At 42.6% G+C, this 24,152-nt stretch overlaps 1 protein-coding gene across 3 annotated transcripts; it reads right to left on the bottom strand.

The window, feature by feature from the left end:
* Positions 1-1,257: 1,257 nt before the first annotated feature.
* Positions 1,258-23,774, bottom strand: SLC46A3 (solute carrier family 46 member 3). 3 transcript variants are annotated; one of them, XM_055542462.1, is made up of 6 exons: positions 23,191-23,774; positions 22,355-22,568; positions 14,219-15,089; positions 12,487-12,570; positions 7,487-7,643; positions 1,258-5,491 (listed from the first exon to the last, which is right to left on the bottom strand). In XM_055542462.1, exons 2-6 carry the CDS (start codon positions 22,541-22,543, stop codon positions 5,407-5,409), a joined length of 1,386 nt encoding a protein of 461 aa, XP_055398437.1. In that variant the 5' UTR covers positions 22,544-22,568; positions 23,191-23,774; the 3' UTR covers positions 1,258-5,406. The 3 variants fall into 3 exon arrangements, with proteins under 3 accessions (XP_055398437.1, XP_055398439.1, XP_055398438.1); XM_055542464.1 differs by having other exon boundaries at positions 7,487-7,613; XM_055542463.1 differs by having other exon boundaries at positions 23,300-23,774.
* Positions 23,775-24,152: the final 378 nt, after the last annotated feature.

Raw genomic sequence — 24,152 nt, 5'->3', positions numbered from 1 at the left:
CAGAAAAATTGTGATCTTATTATTCCTTCTGCATTTATTGGTTGACAAATTTGGAAGGCCAGGTTTCCTACCCCACCCCCATCCCAATTTCTCCTCTTCTTTAAGGTATCCTTATGTACTAATGGATTCTTAATGTTTTATAATCCATTTCTGTCATTCTTTTTCTTACAGCCCTAAATCAAATCATTTTAATTAATACATAGACTTTCCATTTGAACAGAAAATTACACTGGTGTTAAAAGTGCTCTATTTAATTTTTAACATTACTAATGAATGTTACTTCACAAAATATTGAATATACTTGAGACACATTAGTGATCATAATCATAGTTATTATAGAAGTTATGACCAAAAGATCCCTGTTAGCCACAGGGAAACATGCTACCCTTAATCCCACCTGTGTCTCGCCTGATCCCGATCACACGAGGAAGTCACAAGATCAGAACAAGAAGCAGAGCCAGAGCCTTCCTCCCCTTGGCACTGCGGCTTAAAAGAGTCACTACAGGGACTTCCCTGATGGTCCAGTGTAAGAATCTGCCTTGCAATGCAGGGGATGCAGGTTCAATCCCTGGCTGGGGAACTAAGGTCCCATATGCTGCTGGTTAACTGAGCTCATGCGCCACAACCAGAAATCCCACAGGAGCCAGTGAAGATCCCAAGAGCCACAACTAAGTGAGACCTGGTGCAGCCAAACAAACACTTTTTTTTTTTTTTTTTTTTAAAGTAGGCATTATATTAAAAAGCAGAGACATTGCTTTGCTGACAAAGATCTGTCTAGTCAAAGCTATGGTTTTTCCAGTGGTCACGTATGGATGTGAGAGTTGGACTATAAAGAAAGCTGAGCACCGAAGAATTGGTGCTTTTGAACTGTGGTGTTGGAGAAGACTCTTGAGAGTCCCTTGGACTGCAAGAAGATCAAACCAGTCCATCCTAAAGGAAATCAGTCCTGAATATTCATTGGAAGGACTGATGCTGAAGCTGAAGCTCCAATACTTTGGCCACCTGATGCAAAGAACTGACTCCTTGTAAAAGCCCCTGATGCGGGGCAATATTGAAGGTGGGAGGAGAAGGGGACGACAGAAGATGAGATGGTTGGATGGCATCACCGATTCACTGGACATGAATTTGAGCAAGCTCTGGGAGTTGGTGATGGACAGGGAAGCCTGGCATGCTCCAGTCCATGGAGTTGCAAAGAGTTGGATACGACTGAGCGACTGAACTGAAGCATTATGAAAATTTAATAGAAGACACAGGAAACTAATAACAACCAAGAAGCTTTGCACCATTCTTATTTTTACATTTTTTAATTATGGAAAATTTCAAACACCTGAAAGTAGATGGAAAAATACAACATAATCTCATGTTTCCCTCATCTAACTTCCAGAATTTATCCTTGGCCAATTTTATTTCATCTGTATTTTTTACCCACTTTCCCCTCAAGATTATTTTGAAAGAAATTCCAGATATAATTTATAGGTCTAAATATTTCAGTTTATAAAGCTAAACATAACCACAATACTATCATTATCATTCTTACATTAATAATAATTCCTTACAGTTAAATATCAGTCAGTATTCAGATTTTTGAAGGTCCAAAAAGTTGTCATAATTTTCTTTAAGCTGTTTTGTTTGAATCAGATCCAAGTAACTTACACACATGTGATTGGCTCTTGTGTCAACTGTTGCATGATTTATGGTTCCATCTCCTGTTTTTCTTGCTGTTTCTTGAAGAAGCCAAGTTGTTTGTTCTCTGGTTTCCCACAGTCTAGTTTTCACTGTTTGCATCTTTGTGGTGTAGATGAACACATCCTTCTCAACCCTGTATTTCCTGTAAATTGCTAGTTGAGTCTGTGAACTTGGTCAGATTCAGATTCTGCTTCCTCATTTTGGGGAAGATCCCCTTATCAGTGCTATGTTCTTCCATAAAAAGACATTAATGCCTGGACTTCCCTAGTGGTCCATTGTTGAAGACTCCTCCCTCCCATAGCAAGGGGCCTGGGTTTGAACCCTGGTCAGGGAACTAAATCTTGCATGCTGCAACTAAGAGCCCACATGCCACAGCTAAGACCTGGCACAGCCAAAAACTGATGTTCATACCTAACAGGCTCTCATTCTGTGATGTTTGTGGCCATTGATACAATGCATAGATCCACTTATTTGTGAGTATCTGCAAAATGGTAATTCTAAATCTGTCATTCATTTTTTTTTCAATCAGGATACTTCCTTTGAAGGAAACTTACTGTGACCTTCCATTTGGTTACCCAAGGACAGAGTTGATACAGGAAAGACGGGGAAAATGTGCTTTCTTCTTAATTTTATTTTTGTCCATTTTCAAAATAACAAGTTTTTGTTTCTGTAATACCCTGTCCAGAAACCAATTCATTTTTGTTGTTGTTGCCGGTATCACAATGAAGGTGCATATTCTTTAATCAGTGTTTGATTTGCTTTGGTTTGCTGGTTTGAACACAGAGCACATTACCATTTTAGGGACTAAGCCTGGCTTTCAAAGCCTCTCTCTTCCGTCAATAAAATGAAAACTGAACACCTCCAGGGTTTGGGTTCAAGGGAAAGGTAGGCAAAGTCAGCACCCAAATGCCATTTCTCTCAATTTCCCCGCACTGTGTAGGACTTGTCTGTCTTATTCTGTGTGTCTGGCATCCACTGTCACTTCCTGAGAGACTTTGAACTCTCTGTGTTGTGTTGTCTGGGGGAGGTGGTGCCTGTTGTCTCTTTAAAATGCTAGGAGGGTCCACCTTTCTGCTCCTGGTGCCTCCTGGAGGCAGGCATGTGATCCCGGTCAGCTGATCAAACCTCAGTCCTGGACTTGGACTCCAGAGCGGGCCAGGAGGAGGACAGTGAGGCCACTCATCACTGGTGGAGGCCGTGCCCTTCGCGCTTCGTGCTGCATAATGGTAGCTGTGTTGCTGTGACTTTATCTCTGGAGCTCCCCGGTTCTTGGTTGTTTTCTGAACCTGAGCCTCGTTTAGGCTTTTTATTGGAGCTGTGAGCTCCTACTATCATTTCAGTAGATCCCTGTGTGCTTAAATAAACAGTGCAAGTTGGCAAGTTGTTGCCTGCAGTTGAGATCTCTGGATGATTCAGTAATTGACGTTAGACAGTTGGTTTTATAGGAGACACGTCTCCAGAGAACTGTGGGATTGGGGATGAATTATCTGACTGAGTGGGATTAGGCAGAGAGTCCAAGTAGGAAATCCAGCTGTCCCTGGCAGGCAGTTGTGAAATAGCTACCCAGCCCGGTCACGTGAATTCACGTTGCACAATTTACAGCGAGGTTCTGGGCAACCAGAATATGAACTAGTCAGGATGGTGGGGTGGCTGCTCCTGCCTGCAGGGGAAAGTTTAAAGCAAGTAAACAACACCTTCAAGTCTCCAAACTAACCTACTGAACCTAAAGTACATCATTTCTTATAGGTAGTGTGTGTGTGTGTGTGTGTGTGTATCCGCGTGCTCGCGCAGTCAGTCATGTCTGACTCGTCCAACTCTTTGTGACCTCCCCGACCATGGACTGTAGCCCACCAAGCTCCTCTGTCCATGGGATTCTCCAGGCAAGAATGCTGGAGTGGGTTGCCATTTCCTTTTATAGGGGATCTTCCCGACCCAGGGATTGAACAGGGTCTCCTGCATTGCAGGCTGATTCTTTACTGTCTGAGCCACCATGAACATTATTGAGGTATAATTTACTTCGCAGGGTTATTAAAAGGATAAAATAAGTTGATATAGAAAGCACTTTGTAAACTGTAAAGTACTGTTTGTTTTTTTGGTTTGGGAAGAGCACTGAACAGGAAGTAAAACAAAAGTCAATCAATCAATCTGAGAATAGCCCAAAGACCTTAGCTAAACCTAAAAGGAATAGTCTTGGAAATAAGAATTTCTAGTATTTTAAAATATGAGTGTTATTCGCTGGTCAAGCAATCACTGATTATCCTACAGGGAAAAACTGTAAGCAGTGCTATAAACAAGACTCTATCTGCTTTGAAGAGCTTACAAAGGAGTTAATCATCTAGGTGTACTTCAGGACATTTGTGTTATTACAGATGGAAACTTAGAAAATGGGAGATATTGAAGGACCCATAAAAGTACCATAAACCAATTTAAAATGCATATGGGTTAGCGCATTTTTCAATTTCTTTGCAAGGCTGGCTTCATGACTATGGCATATCATTGGTTAATCTCATACTGCATTAAATATATAGCTTAAAATGATTTTTTACAAGTGAAAACAAAATTCTGTGGTCACTGAATTCAACTTTTATTGAGGATATAATGAGGAATCAAACTGTCCCTGTCCTCAAGCGGCTCATTTGCAAGTACGGGAACAAATTTTACAAGACAAGGGAAGACGCTGGGAGGGCAGTGGCCACAGAGAACCTGGGGAGCCCTGCAGGGACTAGGGGGACGGTGGTGGTGGGGGGAGTAGAAATGTTTGGAAGCCACATGGAGAAAGCGGAAGCTTTGCCTTGGCTGAGGCTTGAAAGTTTCAATGCAGGGAGGGAGGGAGGAAGGCCCAGTGGAACATTTCGTGCAGACAGGAGGCAGGAAAGGATGTGGTGTTTTCAGTGACCACGGAGGTCCCGGGATAGGAATGTAAGGCAGTAGGAAATGGATTACTTTTCACAGAAATAAGGAATGAATATTGGCTCTATAAGCACTAATTTACATCACGATTCGCTGTCTACTCGGTGTTTACATTTCTTTAGGAACTATTTGTATTCTTTTTTTTCCAGTGTTATGGAAATATAATTGATGAAACATATAAGGAAAAATGTAAACATATTCATTAAAGTGCTTCTCTCTTAAGGATTTTGCAGCTACTGAAAGGTTTGACTACCACTAACACCTTAACACCACTAACACCACTAACACCTTGATGAAACAAAGCATTACCCGAGTAGAGGAGAATTATAAAGGCTTGAAACGTCTATAGTTTTCCGATCAGTGACTGACTCATCATAATTTTCAACAGTTATGCCTTCAAAATCTTTGAAAGAGATCAGAAATCCATTGTGCAGATGAAGAAACTGAAGCAAACAGGATTCTTCTTGGTCTCAATGTGAGAGACCAGAGTACATCAGGGAGATTATTGCTTTTGATTGTATCAAGTTTCTCAGACCGGTAAGTTTCAGTTTGTTTTGTAAATCCCAAAGTGGAAGGTGTTTTGAGATTTCTTCTTCTGTCTACTGGAAATATGTCACTTGATCTTCATAAAGTGCTCAGAGTGCTTGGTACTGTAAGAAGTTAGAGGAGGGACTCTTTCTCTGAGAGTTTAGAAGAAAGGACCGGCAGCATTGATTATTCATGAAGTCCTGATCACGGAGCTAGTTTAGATCCTTCAGAAGTCAGAGCGTATGATATGTGCATTCGGATTTTTTTTTTAATCACAATTAATCATCTGTCCGAAGTGTCTTCGCTGGATTCTTCTTGTATAAGAAGGACATAGCTTCCCGCATTCCTGCTGACGTACTTGGTAACACTGCCAAAGCAAATGAGACATTTAAAAACCTGTGATTAAGGCACTACATAAATAATCCGTGTTCTATCTTTTCTTTTGTTACATGATTTTTTTAATAAATTATGCAAAGAAGGAGGGTACTGGTTATTTTGAATCTAGCAGACTTTTATGCATAGATTTCTGAAAATATTAATTAAAAAAACTACATGAGTTCTACCTCTTCCAGATTCCTAAGATGTCCCTCTCCCACTGTCTACTCTGCGTAGTCCCCACAAAATATTATAAGCTATTAGTGAAGTTCATGTTTCATGCCTATAACTGAAACTTGGACAGAAGACATCTAGACATAATTAAAATAGCAGGTAATTTTAATTTTAAAAATATTGAACAGATTTAAAAAATAAAACTCAGACGACCATCTGCATTTACATTAGAAGCATTATTAAAAGGATAACAACCTTTTATCTCTCTGTACTAATTTTTCCAGTTATAAAAGTAATATGTGTCCACAACAGAATATTTCTAAATATAATGAAGAATAAAATTTAAATGAGCCATTATTCTGCTTCCCATGTAATACAGTTCTTATGAAAGTCATTTTTCACCATATGGATGCCCCATCATTTATTTAACCAATTCCTATCACCAGCCATTTTGGTCATTAAAATATTTTGCCATAATGAACTTTTTATATATAAATTTTTGACATTGCTGATCATTTCCTTAGGGTAAGATTCTAAGTGGAATCACTGGTTCAAATGCCATGAACTTTTTGGGGGAAACTTTTGATACGTGTTCATGAATTGCTTTCCAAAAATGATAATGCGGGATAACACTACTTCCAGCAAAGAACAAGGCTGCTGGTCTCATCAAGTGCTCACTGGCTCAGCATGGAGTTTTAGTATTGCCAATTCAACAGGTGAATAACCTCCTTCTAAAAAAGTATCTGGTAAGAATAGCTTTTCATCACAGTTACAGAGGACTGGTAAATTCTACTGTTGTCCAGCCTCTACAGGTCTAAGTACCAGCGTTCCACTGAGACAGACGTGCTGAGGTCCTACTCGGAACAAGGCGCCTGCCTGCCCTTGAAGGAGTTAAGAGCCTGTGCGGACAGGCTCTGCTCTCCCTCCCTCACGGCCACAGCCCACGGCGCTCGGGGGCGGGGGGCGAAGATCCCAGGCCCTGTGCCCCAGCTTACACCCCCCTTTCCTGTTCTCAGCTGCATGAGACGGGCAGGCCCAGCAGAGGCTGGTTGAAGGGCTCTTGGCTCAAGTCTTGGGCCCCACAGAACATGTCAAGTATACTTGCTCATGCTTTTTCACAACCACTTACCTAGATGGCTTACACTTTTTGTTCATTGAAAGGCAGAGGAGGAAACATTATTTCTCACGAGTCTGTGCCTCTGGTCATTTTATTCTATGTACTGTTCATAAATAGAATTCTGTACTTGGCATTTATTTGGATATTTACACTTAAAAAGGAAATCATTTAATAAGCCAACTCTCAGGAAAGGAAAGAGAATTCCTAATATCCAGTGCATTCTATCTGCTCTTATCATTTACCCAAGAATCTGTATTAAAGTATATTTTCTCAGAGCAATCTTTGACCTTCAGGGGATAATATACTATAGGAAATCATAGTTTGAATACATATATGTATATGTGAATATATATATTCTTAGAATATATATATGAATATATATATTGAATATACATATTGATATATATTCTTAAACACTAAATTCCTCAGTTGTTCATTTAAAGATAAGGGGTAGCTTCTCAGAGTCTCCGTCTAATCCAGTCTTTCTTCCTCCTAGTCCTGGAAGGCCATGCCACTATCTCTTTCTTCCTAAGTCTCCAACATTATTGACAGATGTCATAATGTCTAAAAGTTCTTGAGAAAAATACATGCTGAGGCAAAACTTCAACAGATCTGTGTTATTGTATCGGTGGAGTCAGGGAATTCGTTCAATCCATCTAGCCTTTGATAAAAGGATAAAAAAAAGTAATGACCTACCAGAGACTGATGGCTGGAATTAGTAATAAAACAGCGGAGAGCAGAAAGACAAAGCCTTTGCACCAAGCAACGGTGGCTGAATAAATTCCGTTGAAAGTAGAAACCGCAGTGATCCCGCCAAGTGTTTCTAAGAAGGCAAGACAAGCAAACATGGTCCCTGTTTGGGGTTGGGGTGTGGAGGGAAAGAGAAACGGCTGTTACAAAAAAACAAGCAAAACTAACACAGAAAACTGCAAACACAGGGGCACTGCCTGGTGACGGAGGCAGTCACCCATTTTGTGGGTGAAGAAACTGAGGTCAAGAGTTCTCCTTGGACCTGACGAGAGAGGAGCTGGAATCAGTACTTCAGGATCCACGGGGCAAAGCTAAGAAGCACCGGCCGCTTAGGCGTGTGCAATCAGCTGTGTGTCTGCCCTGACCACAGCCTCAGACACAGAACCACCTGCCCCTGAGGTTCCAATCTCCCCCCCTGCCACTCTTGGTCCCTGGGCTAATCTGTGACACAGCTGCGGGGCAGGATGGCTCCCTGTGGCCAACATCCAGGTCAGGTCAGATCTGGCAAGAGTGACAGGCAAGGCAGAGAGATATAATCTTATCATATGTGCCTGCATGCTAAGTCGCTTCAGTCGTGTCCGACTCTTTGTGACCCCATGGACCGTAGCCCTCCAGCCTCCTCTGTCCATGGGATTCTCCACACAAGAATACTGGAGTGGGTTGCCATGCCCTCCTCCAGGGGATCTTCCCAACCCAGGGATCTTACGTCTCCTGCATTGGCAACCTGGTTCTTTACCACTAGCGTCACCTGGGAAGCCCTTGGGAATCTTATCACATGTTCTGGAATTTGAATTTGATCCCTTCCTCTAGAGTAACAAAAATATCAGTTACATCAGTTTCCTGTTTGACTCTTCCAGTAACTACATCACTGCCCTGTGCTCTAGTGAAGGTTATGCCATAGGCTGTTATTAAGTGATTCTCTAAAACATACTTTTCTGTCTTAACCTGCTTACAACTGTCTCCCCTCGGAGGGGACTCTGCTGTCCTTCCTGCTTGCTACACCCCAGGCATGGGAAAGGGCAGGTCTCGGAGCATGCTCAAGAAGCCTGAAAATGGCTTCGGGGTCAGCTCAAGCTCAGAGAAATGGTCCTTATTCCACAAGTTTTGAGTCCTGTCTGGAATCCAAGACCATGTTGACTGAAGAGTTAAACTGAAGAGTCAAACCTCCAAAAGACAGTTGAGCATCTTGACGCACTTTTCTTCCTCTTGGTCAAATTTCACATCACTAAGAACTGTTCTCAGCCCTTGGCTTCGGTGGTGTAAGTTCCTACAGTTTCTGCAGATTCTTCTTTCTTTTTTAAGCTGCTGTGTTTGTTCCCTACTTTGCCGAGTTTCCTTTTCCATGATAAGCTGTAATGCATTTTCCTTATAGACAGTGCTATTTATGTAAATAATTGTGCTTAATTGGACTGATAAGGAAGGAAAAAACAAGCTTGAGGACCACCTTTCACAGCTGGATTATAGTTTATGTGTCTAGCCTCTTATTTTCCCCATGGTCTTGCTTTTTTAAACTGTGTATTGATTTTTGTCTATTTATATCTTCACTCTATTATACACATTCTGGTGTGTGTGTGTGAAGTTGCTTCAGTAATGTCCCACTCTTTGCAGCCCTGTGGACTGTAGCCCGTCGGGCCCCTCTCCATGGGATTTTCCAGGCAAGAGTACTAGAGTGGGTTGCCATTTCTTTCCTTCTCCAACATATTCTCATATATTGCTTCAGAGTCTTCATTGAACAACAGGACATATGTTCATAAAACAAAGCTCTCTCTGCAGAATGCCAAGTTATCAGAGATGTGTCTTCTTTGACCCCAGTGAAAGTTCTGCCCATGTCAAGTGCAATTTGCTTTGCTCAGTGCTGTGTCCCCAGGGTCTAGCCGTGCTGGCACATGGTAGACATCTAATACGTACTTGTCAAGTGATTGGATAAAAGCTTCATTCAAGGGCACAGTTATGCATCATCATGTAGCATATGGACCTGGTGCCTCCATGATAATACAGGATTATACAGAATATTATGATATTTATGATAATACAGGAAGTCTCCTAGTTATCTAACTATGGCATTGTTTTATTTTATTTCTGATTCCTTGCTAAAGCCAGGGATGGTGCCATGGTGCTAATCCTATTACACAGTGGCTTGAGTCTTTTCTTGTTGGAAACTTGGTCAGGCTGTGCAAATAACAGCTACCCTCTCAAGAAATAGCTCTAGTTTCTTGTTGCAACTCCCTGAGTAGTGCAACTTGTTTAATAGTTACCAAAGATAAATTGATTAAATAAAAGCGCAATGGAGTTTATTTTCTAAACTTAAAAAAAGTCCAATAGATGTGAAAAGTCAAGTCTGTCTGTTTTTACTGGGTCCCATATATTAAAGTGGCTCAGCTGGTAGAGAATCCGCCTGCAACGTGGGAGACCTGCATTCGATCCCTGGGTTGGGAAGATCCCCTGGAGAAGGGTAAGGCCACTCACTCCAGTATTCTGGCCTGGAGAGTTCCGTGGACTGTATAGTCCATGGGGTCACAAAAAGTTGGACATGACTGAGCAACTTTCACTTTCACTTTCATGTATTAATAGAATTTCAAGGAGTACCCAGATGACAAAGAGGGAGTCCAGGGTGCTCTAGCGATGAACTTCATAGCTGTATGGAGCACAGAGATTTCAAAATAATTAGCAAAAGTCAGTTTCCTCCTCTTTTTTACACAAGGTATTATAATAGAAATAGGGTGAAGCACCTGAAAACCTCTGTAGCACTTCCCTTCTCAGATTATTTTAAGGTGCCTAATGTTTTAACAAAAATATCCATTTTTAGAAGTAATGAAGGATGGAAGTACATTCACTTTCATACATTTCAATACCACCAGAAGGATTTCTTCATTTGCAGTTAAGAACAAAATGACTCTACTATCCTGGAGCAATGGAATCACAATGGAATTGATAAAATTATTTTAACTCATAATAAGACATGCCAAAATGCAAACTACACCTTTTGAAATGTCACTGTATTTAATAATATGAAACCATGTCTTAAAAGAGTTGATACATAAACCAAGCTAAACTAAACCAAAGTAGATAATACATTCTAACAAGTCTATTGTAGTTCTAAGTCAAAGAAGGTTGATATTTCTTTTGTTTCCTGAACAGCTTTATTGAGATATAATTCACATAATATAAAACTCACCCTTTTAAATTGTACAGTTTAATGGTTCTTCTATGTTCATAGAAACTGAGCAACCATCACCACCATCTAATTTTAGGACATTTTCATCTCCCCCAAAGAGTCTTTGTGCCTATTATCGGTCACTCCCTTTTCTCTAGTTCGTGGGGAAGCACTGGTGGAATTTCTGTCTCCGTGAATTTGCCTATTCTGGAAATTTTGTGTAAAATGGAATCATATTTATATAATAATGTGTGGCCTTTTGTGACCAGCTTCTTTCATTTAGCATAATGATTTCAAGGTTCATTCCTGTTGTAATGTGTATCATGACTTCATTTCTTTCTATTGTGAAGTCACATTCCGTGAGACAGACACACCTCATTCTGCTTACGTATTCACCAATTCATGGACATTCGCATTGTTTGTGCTTCTTGGCTATTATAAATAATCCTGCTATGAACATTTGTGTGCAAGATTTTGTGTGGACATATGTTTTCATTTCTCTTCAGGGAATACCTGGGAATGGAATTGCTGAGTCATACAGTAACTCTATTTAACTTTATCAGGAGCTATCAAACTGTTTTGTTAAATGGCCGCATCATTTTAGATGATTTTCTCACCAGCAGAGCATGAGGGTTCCAGCTTCTCCACATCCTCATCAACACTTCTTACGGTCTGTCTTTTTCATTTCACCCATCCCAGTGGGTCTCAGTGTGGTTCCAATTTGCATTTCCCGGATGGCTAAGGATGTTGATCATTTTTCATGTGTTTGTTTGGCCATTTGTACGTCTTCTCTGTAGATGTCAGTTCAAATCCTTCACCCGTTTCTTAATTGGATCATCTTTTTATTGCTGAGTTTTAGTATATATTTGGTGGCTCAGAGGTTAAAGTGTCTGCCTGGAATGCGGGAGACCCAGGTTTGATCCCTGGGTCGGGAAGATCCCCTGGAGAAGGAAATGGCAACCCACTCCAGTACTCTTGCCTGGAGAATCCCATGGAGGGAGGAGCCTGGTAGGCTTCAGTCCATGGGGTCGCAAAGAGTCAGACATGACTGAGCGACTTCACTTCACTTCACTTAGTATATTTTGGACACAAGTTCCTTATCAGACATATGATTTGCAAGTATCAATACATTTTCCCATTCAGTGGGCTGTCCTTTCACTTCCCCTTTTTTTTGTTCCTCTCTCTTTCTTTTTTATTTTTTAAAGTATGGAAGTATGGTAAAATATTTACAGGAGACTTAGAAAATACAGACCAAAGTTACATATTCTTTTCACTTTCCTGATCGTGTCCTTTGAAGTATAAAAATTTTTAATCTGGAAAAAGTCTAATTTATCTGTTTTGTTGTTGTTGTGCTTTTGGTGTTGCATCTAAGAAACCATTACATAATTCAAGGGAGCAGCTAGGTTTTTATATACCGTAGTTTTTATATTCCTAAGTGATTTTCCAATTACTCTGCATCACACTATCAACAAACATCTGTGTGAATATACAGCTACATCTTATGCGTGGAAAAGAATCCAGAAATATATTTTTAAATGTATTGATTTATGCAATCTTCTGCAGTGGGGCGGGGCATGTCCAGAGCAAGCCCTCCGCAGCACCAGGCCCTGGGCAGGGGCTCCCTTGCCTGAATATCAGCTCTTCCTAACACAGACCTTACCGCTTGATTCAAAAGGAGTTCTGTGCAGGAAAAGGGCTGAGAATATTCTGAAGAAGCAAACACCGATCGTACACAGCTATGAGGTGGTACAGATTATAGAGTCATTCTGTTTCTTGAGCAAATTAGACTCACCTTGCTCAGTAGAATGAACCACTTTTGATATCATGGACCGTAGAACAGAGAGCGGCATGACAGTGAAGAGAAACGGCAGCCTGACTGTGAGAGGAAGAGATAACAATTAACTGGGTCGATCGGAAAACTCAGGGTCAGTTTTAAGCCTGAAACAGTTTCCCTCTAAATAGTTCATTTTCTCTAAGCATCCTGCTTCATTGCTTCTAATGACTAAATTAATTAATGGAAGAATTCTGCTTAATAAAGGAAGATAGACAATGGTCAGGTCAGTTTAAGATGAGTTTACTTTCTGCAGATGTAGAAAACAAACAGGGTTCCTGGGGGTAAGGGGAGAGAAGAAGGAGGAACTGGGAGATTGGGACTGACACATACACACTACTAGATATAAAATAGATAACTAATAAGGACCTACTGTAGAGCACAGGGAACTCTACTCAACACTCTGTAATGGCCTATATGGGAAAACAATCTAAAAAAGAGTGGGTATATGTATGTATTTGTATCACAGATTCACAATTAGTTTTTGGTTTGGTAATAAGTTTTTTGTTTGTTTTCTGGTTTTGCTCTCAGACTCGGCATTTTTGGTGCTAGAATTCTTTTATTGATCTGCTCATTGGCAAACTGATCCCTTATCTTCTTGGTTGTTCATCTTTGTGGCTGAAAAATTTCAGGAACGCAAATTGCCTCTGTTCTTAAATTCTGACCCTTAAGAGTCAGTAGCATTTTTCATTATAAGATAACACAGTAAGATATGACATTTGCAGATCACTGTAAAGTTCTCACATAGATTAACTGACTTTGGCCTTGGCAATTCCAAGGGAGACGGGGAGAGGGACCTGTCCTTTTCTGAACTCTTGGCATTGTGCTAAGTGATTTATAGTTATCTCTTCTAATATTCGTGACAATCCTCTGAATCAAGCACCATGATGCCCATTTTAGAGATTAAAAAATAAGGGCTCAGAGCAGTTCAGTAACTAGCCTAAGATCACCTGGCTCTGCAGATGGCAATTAAGCACAATTCTGCTTGGTCATCCTGCCTCCCTGCAGGGTAGCAAGAGGTTAATACTGCCTTTGTAGAAAAAGACTAAATGGACCTCTCCTGAGGTGTTACTTTACAGATCCTTTAACCTTTGCAAGTGCAGTATTTTCACTCAAGCCTTACAAAAACCACTGATGGGGTGCAGGTAGTTAAGGAAACAGTCCAGCTTGCCAGAATGTGATTCATCAAAAGTCAATTCATGAAATGACCAATTTGCTGAAATTTCAATTTGCAAAGTCTTTTTGAATACATCCAGAGGAGATCGGGCACGTTCAGGGTGGTATGGTCATAGGCTTGAATATATTCAATGAATATTTTTCTTATAAATCTTTTGAGCATCCTTTACATAATGGTCTTATTTTTTTTTAATTTAAAGTAGCCTTCTTAGTAGTGCTTTAAGAAATATTTTAAGTTGGTGAATGTTATATCGAAGAACTGATTCACAAGAAGAAGTTTCCTCAAGACAATTTTTGGGCAAATATGCAAATTTAGAAAATTGTGGTTATTAAAAAAAATTTAAGTCAGTTGTTTTTCAGCCTCTAGCAAATTTGCTTTTAACAAATTACCTTTAATTAAACTAGAATACATTAAATAGAGAATTTTGTATTAAAGTTTCTCAACCATCAGACTGCATTCATTTTATATAAACATCAAATACGAAATTCTAGGATACACTTGTAACTCATAACTTACCTAAAAACATCATCAATGTTGTTCTGGCAAAAGCAGTCATAGCCATGCCCACCATGGTGGTAAAAGTTCCTATGAAGGCCATGTGAATATCTTCCATACAGTAAGAAAAAAGCCATATTCCTAGGAAACTGCTGAAAAAAGTGACACTACCCAAAGCTGATCCGTAACCTATTAAAACTTCATCCCAGCAGAGTGGCGAATCCAGTTCATAAAGGACAAAAATGGGGGAAACACCAATGGTCACAAAAAAGTAAGTGATCATCGTGAAAAGCAACAAACAGCACAAAGACCGTTGCTCACGAGAAGCATTTTTAAAAAGCATGTACGTTCGGTGAAATAGGTTTTTAAAGGTTTCGGTCCACGATACAGAAATATTCTGAGATGAAGACTCTTTCATCGAATCCTCAAGAAAAAATAAAATATAAATCAAGTTCACAGAAAGAGCCATGGTAACAATTAAAAAGGACCACACAAAACCTAACCCTCTAATAAAATAGCCAGAAGACAATCCTGTTAATCCACTAACAACTCCAAACAGGAAGTCAATTATGGCAATTCGAATCGTTCTTTGTTTCTTTTCTTTACATTGATCAACTATGTAGGCAAAAGAAGCTCCCACAAATGTGGTGTAATTGCCAAAAAGTGCACCAATGAAGGTGGATGCGATCAGAAGCTGGATTGGAAGGGCAAAATAGGAGAGCAGGCAGAGCCAAGCGCTGTTGGCAAGAGCGCCGACAGAAGACAAAATCAGAGGGAACTTCCTTCCTCCATGGTCACTGTGCGACAGAAACACGAACGTAGACACGAGACCAGGAATTAACCCACTTAGGTCCATCTCCAGGTTAAAAAGAGACACCTTTTTCTGGACTTCCTGCAAAGAAAAAGAAGACAAAGTGTTTACAGAGGTTTTTACAATGTGCCTGGAAATATTTTGGTATAGACTTTTGACAAATCAAGCAAGAGCTGGTAAGTCAGGGATGGGGAATTTATAGTGCATGAATTTTTTGTTTTTTAAAAATATTTATTTGTTTGGTTGCCCTGGGTCTTAGTTGTGGCAAGCTGAATCTTTGATCTTTGTTGCACCACGTGAACTCTTAGGTGCAGGTCCCCCAGCATTGGGCAAGAAGTCTCAGCCACTGGACCACCAGGGAAGCTCTCAACTTGAAACTTTATCCAGTTCACAATGCAAAGATCAAGAGCTGATATAATCATCAATGCTCAGTCATAATGTTCAAGCTCCACAGTGGAGACATTGACCCATAAAAATAAAATGTGTGTATTAGTGTATGTCTGACTCACATCAAGGATCCACAGAGCTCAAGGCCTCAGGCCTGGCCATGTAATGGCTTCTCTTTCTTCTGTGGACTTCCCTGATAGCTCATCTGGTAAAGAATCTGCCTGCAACGCAGGAGGCCCAGGTTTAATTCCTGGCTTGGGAATATCCCCTGCAGAAGGGATAGGCTACCCATTCCAGTATTCTTGGGCTTCCCTTGTGGCTCAGCTGGTAAAAAAATCCACCTGCAATATGGGAGGCCTGGGTTCAATCCCTGGGTTGGGAAGATCCTCTAGAGAAGGGAAAGGTTGCCTACTCCAATATTTTGGCCTGAAGAATTCCACGGAATGGGGTCTCAAAGAGTCAGACATGACTGAGCAAATTTCATTTTCTTTCACTTTCTTCTGCGGACAGTTCACCCTAAGAGATTGCGTTCTAAAGGAAGAAGGATACCTTTTCCCATGATACATCTTTCTGTCTACACTAAGGGAATGAATATCACATGTAAGTGTCATATTTGACAGACTTTTATTTAGGCAGAGCTCAGTTGTCCTTTTTACATGTGTCTCCACAAGTATTCCTTTATTTACTAAAAATTAAGATAAAACCCAAAGAAGAGTTCTGTATTGACAAAAGACGGTAGTGTGCCATGAACTAAGGAGATGAACTCCGCTTTCCTGAGGCCTGACACAACTATTTGATGTTTATATAAAATGAATGCAGTCTGATGGTTGAGAAACTTTAATACAAAATTCTCTATTTAATGTATTCTAGTTTAATTAAAGGTAATTTGTTAAAAGCAAATTTGCCAGAGGCTGAAAAACAACTGACTTAAATTTTTTTTAATAACCACAATTTTCTAAATTTGCATATTTGCCCAAAAATTGTCTTGAGGAAACTTCTTCTTGTGAATCAGTTCTTCGATATAACATTCACCAACTTAAAATATTTCTTAAAGCACTACTAAGAAGGCTACTTTAAATTAAAAAAAAATAAGACCATTATGTAAAGGATGCTCAAAAGATTTATAAGAAAAATATTCATTGAATATATTCAAGCCTATGACCATACCACCCTGAACGTGCCCGATCTCCTCTGGATGTATTCAAAAAGACTTTGCAAATTGAAATTTCAGCAAATTGGTCATTTCATGAATTGACTTTTGATGAATCACATTCTGGCAAGCTGGACTGTTTCCTTAACTACCTGCACCCCATCAGTGGTTTTTGTAAGGCTTGAGTGAAAATACTGCACTTGCAAAGGTTAAAGGATCTGTAAAGTAACACCTCAGGAGAGGTCCATTTAGTCTTTTTCTACAAAGGCAGTATTAACCTCTTGCTACCCTGCAGGGAGGCAGGATGACCAAGCAGAATTGTGCTTAATTGCCATCTGCAGAGCCAGGTGATCTTAGGCTAGTTACTGAACTGCTCTGAGCCCTTATTTTTTAATCTCTAAAATGGGCATCATGGTGCTTGATTCAGAGGATTGTCACGAATATTAGAAGAGATAACTATAAATCACTTAGCACAATGCCAAGAGTTCAGAAAAGGACAGGTCCCTCTCCCCGTCTCCCTTGGAATTGCCAAGGCCAAAGTCAGTTAATCTATGTGAGAACTTTACAGTGATCTGCAAATGTCATATCTTACTGTGTTATCTTATAATGAAAAATGCTACTGACTCTTAAGGGTCAGAATTTAAGAACAGAGGCAATTTGCGTTCCTGAAATTTTTCAGCCACAAAGATGAACAACCAAGAAGATAAGGGATCAGTTTGCCAATGAGCAGATCAATAAAAGAATTCTAGCACCAAAAATGCCGAGTCTGAGAGCAAAACCAGAAAACAAACAAAAAACTTATTACCAAACCAAAAACTAATTGTGAATCTGTGATACAAATACATACATATACCCACTCTTTTTTAGATTGTTTTCCCATATAGGCCATTACAGAGTGTTGAGTAGAGTTCCCTGTGCTCTACAGTAGGTCCTTATTAGTTATCTATTTTATATCTAGTAGTGTGTATGTGTCAGTCCCAATCTCCCAGTTCCTCCTTCTTCTCTCCCCTTACCCCCAGGAACCCTGTTTGTTTTCTACATCTGCAGAAAGTAAACTCATCTTAAACTGACCTGACCATTGTCTATCTTCCTTTATTAAGCAAAATTCTTCCATTAATTAATTCAGTCATTAGAAGCAATGCCAACTAGTTATTTAATGTAAAGAACTTGGGGTGATTTAAAAGCATTGTCTTCTTGCCTCTTCTCTGTATTTTCCAAACTTTATATTAAGGCTGGGAGCCATTTTTATAATGGTGATGACTAAACTCAGTTTAAAGGCTTTCCACATGGCACTAGTGGTAAAGAACCCACTTGCCATATGTCTCATTGGCAGGGCAAGATCAGAAACAGGTTCAGTCCCAGGGTCAGGAAGATCCCCTGGAGGAGGGCATGGCAACCCACTCCAGTATTCTTATGTGGAGAATTCCATGGACAGAGGAGCCTGGCGGGCTACAGTCCATGGGGTTGCAAAGAGTTGGACACAACTGAAGTGTTTTAGCACACATGCAAACTCATTTAAAAAAATGTATTCATGTCATATTGAGAAGGCACCCTAAAACCCTGATGAACCACAAAAATATCAGATACTGAATTAATTTTTAAATAGTGAGCCTATTTTTATTTTTATGTATTTATACAATTCAAGCCATTCTGTATTGCCAAAACTTGAGTCATCTTTGCTTCTAACCTTTCCCTTCGTCCATGTCCACCAGCACAATCTATCCTGCCCTCCCCTCCTCCCCCCACCAGTCTTTCTCATGCCTTTATCTTCTTGATGGTCCCATAGTTGCCATGTGAACAACTCCCATTGGTTTTCCTCTCCACTACTCTGGCATCTCACTGGTCTCTTTACTCAGTTCACGTGTAACTTATCATTTATCAGATCACTTGCAGATCACAGACCCGGATGCTGGGCACATCTCCCAGAGCACGCTGTCAGTGTCTCTCTCACCTCTCAAAGCTGCACTGTCTCCCCAGCCTGCCTGAGAAAAGTCCACGCTCCTTGGCCTGGTACCTGGGGTCCCCGAGATGTGACCTGGCCTCACTCCTCTGCGTTATGCCCACTGACTCCCAGTACAGTCTATGTTCCAGGCACCATCCACAGTCAGTCCTGCTTGGATTTCCCTGAAATTCCCAAACCCATGTCATTACTCCTCCTTCCGAAGCTTCTCACACAACAGTTATCCTCCCCTAGCTGTACTTTCTGTGTAACGATTAAGAGCTTGAGCTCTGGAATCAGAGGAACCCGGACTCCATCCAGTCAGCTATGTACATAGCAGTTTTGGGTGATCTTTATGGCTGATTTGGGTTGTAGTATACAACAGTGTAAAAAACAAAAAATAAAAAAAAAAATTTTTAATTAAACAGAAGGACAGAAGACAGTCCTGTTAATCCACTGACAATTCCAAACAGGAAGTCAATTATGGCAAGTTGAATCATTCTTTCCTACTTTTCTTAACATTGATCAACTATGTAGGCAAAAGGGACTCCCGGAAGTGTGGTGTAACTGCTAAAAAGTGCACCAAGGAAGGTAGACGCACATCAGCTCACGTTACTCCTCTCATCATGAGCACGTCGGGTCATGTCACAGTCCCTCAACGACTTTCCTTCCACTGGAGTAAATGCAAACTCCTTGCAGGTGGTGGTGGGGGGTGGGGGGGCAGCCCCCCAGCACAGACTCTGCAAACCTCCAGGCTACTTGCTGTTCTCTCTGCTTGATTGATCTGCACACAGCTTGCTTCCTTAATTCAGAACCACCTCCTCAGAGAGACCTTCCCTGACCATCACTCCAACTAAAGCAATCCCAATGACCCCCACCCAATGCTCCAGCCCCTCATTCTGCTGTTTTTCTCCCTAGAGACTCACCACCCCTTGACAGGACATGATATGTTACTCTAGGTGTGCATTGCATGACCTCCCTACTCCAACCTAAGCTCCCAGGGCAGGTGTGGAACCTTATTCTTTCACCACAGGATCACTGGCTCCAAGAACAGTGCTTCCAGGTACTCAATAGTCAGATGGATGACATGAATGAACCATCAAGTAAAGCAGGAGTCTGTAACTGGCTGTGTGTGAACCTGACCAAATTACTTAACTCCAGAGCTTCTTCATCTGACGAGAGAGGGAATGTCAACAGTCCCAATCTCGAAGGCTGCCAGGAGACTTAAAATTAAATATAAGGTGCTCCACACAGGGCCCTCGTACAGTCAGTGCTAAATCACTCTTGCCTGTTTTATGTCTATACTAGAATAAATTTCTTGAGCACATCTTGGTACCTCCTACAGACATAGGAGCCATCAAGTAAGTATTTATTGAATAAACAAACAAGTGAAACAGTTATCTTTTAATCAACTCCTCAACAAGATGTTCCAATTTGGGGTTCTCCTCCCTTTTCCACGCCTCCTCCTATGTCCTGGTCTCCTCTCCTTTCTATCGACTGTTATTCCAACCCAGTCTTTTACACAGACTGCTCTCATCTGCAACCCATGTTTTGAAATGCAGATTTTAACAAAGCAAACTCAAAGCATCTGTCAACCATAAATGTTGAGACAGAAGAAATCCTTGTGTGTCTGTATGCTTTAAACTCTGGAGAATTATAATTATATGTCATATAAGGGTAGATGATAGAAATCAGAGTGGAAAAAAAAGCTATTTCCTATACAAGATGGAACAGAATAACAATGTACTGAGACAGGAGAAACTAAGGAAAGTACTGTCAGTTTTAAGGAAGTCAGAATTTCATAGGCTAAAATGTATATATTAATTTCAGTTGAGTAGAAAATATTCCTTATCTGCTGGTAACAAGGGACTCTGTTAGTTATTAAAAGGTTTATACACGAATTCTTGGGCGAGAACAATTTCATGATCTGCTGGGTAACCTGAAATTGTCCCCTCCAAGTTTAGAGGTTTGTCTCTTATTTTTAAGGGTATAAGAGCAGTCCACAAACCTCTCAACTTGCATGTGGCCAGAACACATCGAGGGAGCTGGGCATTGAGACAGCCACTCAGGAAACGGGCAACATGTGTTCTTGGATTTAAAGAGGGGAGAATATTCTCTGAAAAGCTGGACAGGGCCAGGGAGGGGCCCAGAAGGAAGTGCTCTTCAGTCCTAAGGTGCAGGTGGTGAGGAGGCTGCCACACGCCATCCCAGTTGTGGGCGGGGTGGCATCCAGTTCCCCAATTTGCGAAAAATCACCTAAAGCTCCAGTGCACTGATGGTGAACCGAGGCATCCGGGGCGGCGGGCTCTCCTGACTATTAATTCAATGAAAGCACAGCCAGGCAGTGAAAAAGTTTGGCAAAAATCTTCAAAATGAGACCACTGCTCTGGGCAGCGAGGGGTTTTCAGCAGCTGGGCCAGGCGGCAAGTGGGGCCAGTCCTCATGACCACACAGTCACAGAGGTCACCGCGGCAGCTGGACCGAGGCCTGTCTCCCCTCAGCTGGAGGGCGAGGGCAGAAGACTTTTCAGACACTTGAGTCCTCTCCTCCTCCATCCCCCGCTCTGCTCCCAGGGCTCTGGTGAAGGAACACACAGAATCAAATGCAGAGACTGATGAGACTCTGGAAACTTCTCACTCCCTGGCAATGACATCCATGTAACAGGAAACATTCTTTTTTGTTTGTTTGTTGGCCTTGGCATGCGGAACTTCCCCGACCAGGGATCGAACCTGTGGCCCCCACAGTGAAACACACAAAATCTTAACCACTGGACCACCAGGGAAGTCCAAAGAAACATTCTTGAAGGGAGACAAAACCAAGAAGAGAGACCATTGGCCCTTCTGTTTTTATGACCTCCTTCTAGGCCAGAAATTTGATATCCACATGGCTGTTCGGAAATAATCTCTTTTTCTCTGAGGGTGCAGGTGACCCAGAGTCCCTTGACGGTTTTTTCCTCTTTTGACTGGGGAGGCAGTGCCACTCTTTTGCCTCTCTTCCCAAGCAGAAGAATTCAAAGCTCCTAAGTGTGGTGGTTTTTCAGGCATTGTTGCTGGGGGCGGGGTGGGGCAGGGCATTTCCCAATCTGGCTGCTCTCTCCTTTGCATTTGGACATTGGCAGGCTCTGTTAAGAACTGCCTAAGAGAGCAGGAGACTGGCGGTGTCCTTTTTGGGGGTGGAGGGTGGGCGGGGGAGGAGGGGGGAGAAGGACAGGCTCTGTGGTATCTGGCGGGACATTTTCATTGACCTCAGAGCACAAGTGGGAGCTCTCCACCCACCACATCCCCATACAGATGCTCCTCAGCATTTGAGGGGGGGGGGTGGTCAAAGCTGATTTGATAACACCAAATGGTGGATGGCACATGCCACCCTTACCCCATGACAGACACTGGCCCGGGGCCCACAGTCTTCAGGGATGGGCTATGTTCTGGGGTCACCGAAAACTGGGTCAGGTGGGCAGTGGAAAGAGGCGGGGGCAGGGGGCAAGGGAAAGGTAAGACCCATGTTTCACTCCACCTGTGTCCACCGAGCACTCATTCCAGCCTGCCCTGCCTGACTTTCAGGCTTTCTGTGGGGAAGGAGGAAAGAGACAGCCACACAGGAGAGGAGACTGCACTGAAATCTTCTGAGAGAAAGGAGAAGAGCCAGAATCACAGGAGAAGAAAGGGGTTTTAAGGAGAAGAGGCAGATTAGAGGTGTCAGGGAGCTTCAAACAAAAAGAGAACTGAATAAAGGCTCTTGCTTTGGGACTTTGGGGTTTTAGGGTGACCCTTCAGAGATCAATGTATGATGAGAGCAGTATCCTCCTTCCTTTAAAACCCCGCTGCACATTCCTCTTTTATAATACACTTTGGGGCTATTTTCATGTCTTACCTCCTGGAATGCAAACACCGGGCTGCTTTTGTTCTTTGCACACTCAGAAGTATTGCTCTCAAGTGCAATGCTGTAGTTGCCCGTTTCCTCCCATATCCTCCTGTACACATATTGTGTCGTCAGTGGGCTGTTCAGAGTCAGAGCGAATACACTAAGGCAAATGACAGGTTCTACAAATGGAATCTTCATCTTGCTTGGGTGGAGAGCTGGAGTTCTGTTAAAGAGAAAAGGAGAAAATCAGTTGTACTCTTATAGGATAGGCTAGGTTTTCAACGATGGGGAAGTTAGGGGTATTTTGTGGAGTAAACAACCACACTAGGGAACAGAAAGCAGTAAGCATTTCTGAAGAAAATAACTTTTCGGTACTCAGTAAACCTGAGACTGTCATACTTCTCATTTTTAAGAGTTGGACCTTTAAGGACTCAGGATGATTAACTTGGACCTTTAAGAACTCAAGGGACCTTTAAGGATCTTTAAGTATGTTAGTCACTCATCCCTATCCGACCCTTTGTGACCCCATGGACTGTAGCCCTCGAGGTTCCTCTGTCCATGGGATTTCCCAGGCAAGAGTACTGGAGTGGGTTGGCATTCCCTGCTCCAGGGGATCTTCTGGACCCAGGGATTGAACCTGGGTCTCCTGTATCCGCAGGCAGATTCTTTACCATCTGAGCCACCAGGGAAGTCCAAGGACCCTTAAGAAGATTCTTTAAAATAGTCTTAATAAGTTATCTCCCACTTGGGCAATCCAGTGACCACACGATAACTCCCACGTTATATACTGCCAGCTGGTTTTCATAAAGGAAACAGTGAGGTTGCTCTTGGGACACGACACTTACGTAATTGTTTATTATTGCTTTGGCTGCTGGTGAACAGCGGGCAGGAAGGGGGCCTTTAACGAAGCAGCTCTCAGTCGTAATAAGGAGTTGTTTCTTCTGTTTAACTCACCCCACGGTCACGGTCTTCCTGCCAGGCTGCTGGGCGCGGGTTTGACCATTGTCGGGGCCCGGAGTCTTGGGGGCTGTCTCCTTTTGGGGGTGCCTGCCTGGAGCGCCTCCCGGGCAGCAGGTGCGCACGGAGGCTGGGTCTGCGCCGCCGCGCTGGGGCGGGAAGGGGAATGAAAGTCCGTTGAATTCGACCAAATGCACCTGCTCGGGAAACCTCAAGCCCTAATTTTAAAGCAAACCAAGACAGCGCCCTTCCGCGTCCAGGGGACAAGCGCGACAGTCCACCGCGCAGCCCTCGCTCTGCTCCGGCGCGGCCCTGCGTGCGATCTCGGTCCGGCGGGTCCCGGGGCCCGCGCGAGACAGCGGCTCCTGCGACCCCGGCCGGCAGTTCCTGAATCCCCAGCCCGGCCTGCGCGCGCAGTGACTCAGCGGCGCCGCCAGTCCCGGGGACGCGCCTCTGGGGTATCCGCAGAGTCCCCCCCTCACCCCAGCCGCCGGGGCGGGCACTGTCCTGATTTCCTGCGATTGGGCCCCGTGGCCAGCGCCCGCGCAGGGATTGGTCCGCTCCGACGCCACTCTCGAGCTCCCGCCCCCAGAGGCCCGCCCACGCCCGCGGGTCCCTCTCCAGCCCCCGCGGGTCCCTCTCCAGCCCCCGCAGCTCCCCCGCAAGTTCAAGGACTGTGGGTAGATTTCTGGGACCTAATAGCGCTTTTCACGAGAACACACAGGAGATCTGTTGCAGAAGTGACATTCTGGGTTGCAACCACCCCCGCCCCCAGCAGCTCAGTGGGTTGGTCAAGTGCCCTGGGAAACGCGGGAAAGGGGCACCGGGTAGGGGTGCCCATGGAGGGTGC

This window comes from Bubalus kerabau, chromosome 12 (assembly GCF_029407905.1).
Source record: "Bubalus kerabau isolate K-KA32 ecotype Philippines breed swamp buffalo chromosome 12, PCC_UOA_SB_1v2, whole genome shotgun sequence".
In the NCBI taxonomy this organism is placed as follows: Eukaryota; Metazoa; Chordata; class Mammalia; order Artiodactyla; family Bovidae; genus Bubalus; species Bubalus kerabau.
This window is presented reverse-complemented; position numbering and strand designations above follow the sequence as displayed.

Excerpts from the sequence above, each read along its gene's own strand:
- SLC46A3 (XM_055542462.1), bottom strand. The coding sequence starts at position 22,543 with ATGAAGATTCCATTTGTAGAACCTGTCATTTGCCTTAGTGTATTCGCT. Across the intron at positions 7,644-12,486 it reads GGTTCATTCTACTGAGCAAG|GGACCATGTTTGCTTGTCTT; the intron begins GTGAGTCTAATT and ends AACCCCAAACAG. Across the intron at positions 5,492-7,486 it reads ATTCCAGCCATCAGTCTCTG|TGTTACCAAGTACGTCAGCA; the intron begins GTAGGTCATTAC and ends TTGCTTTGGCAG.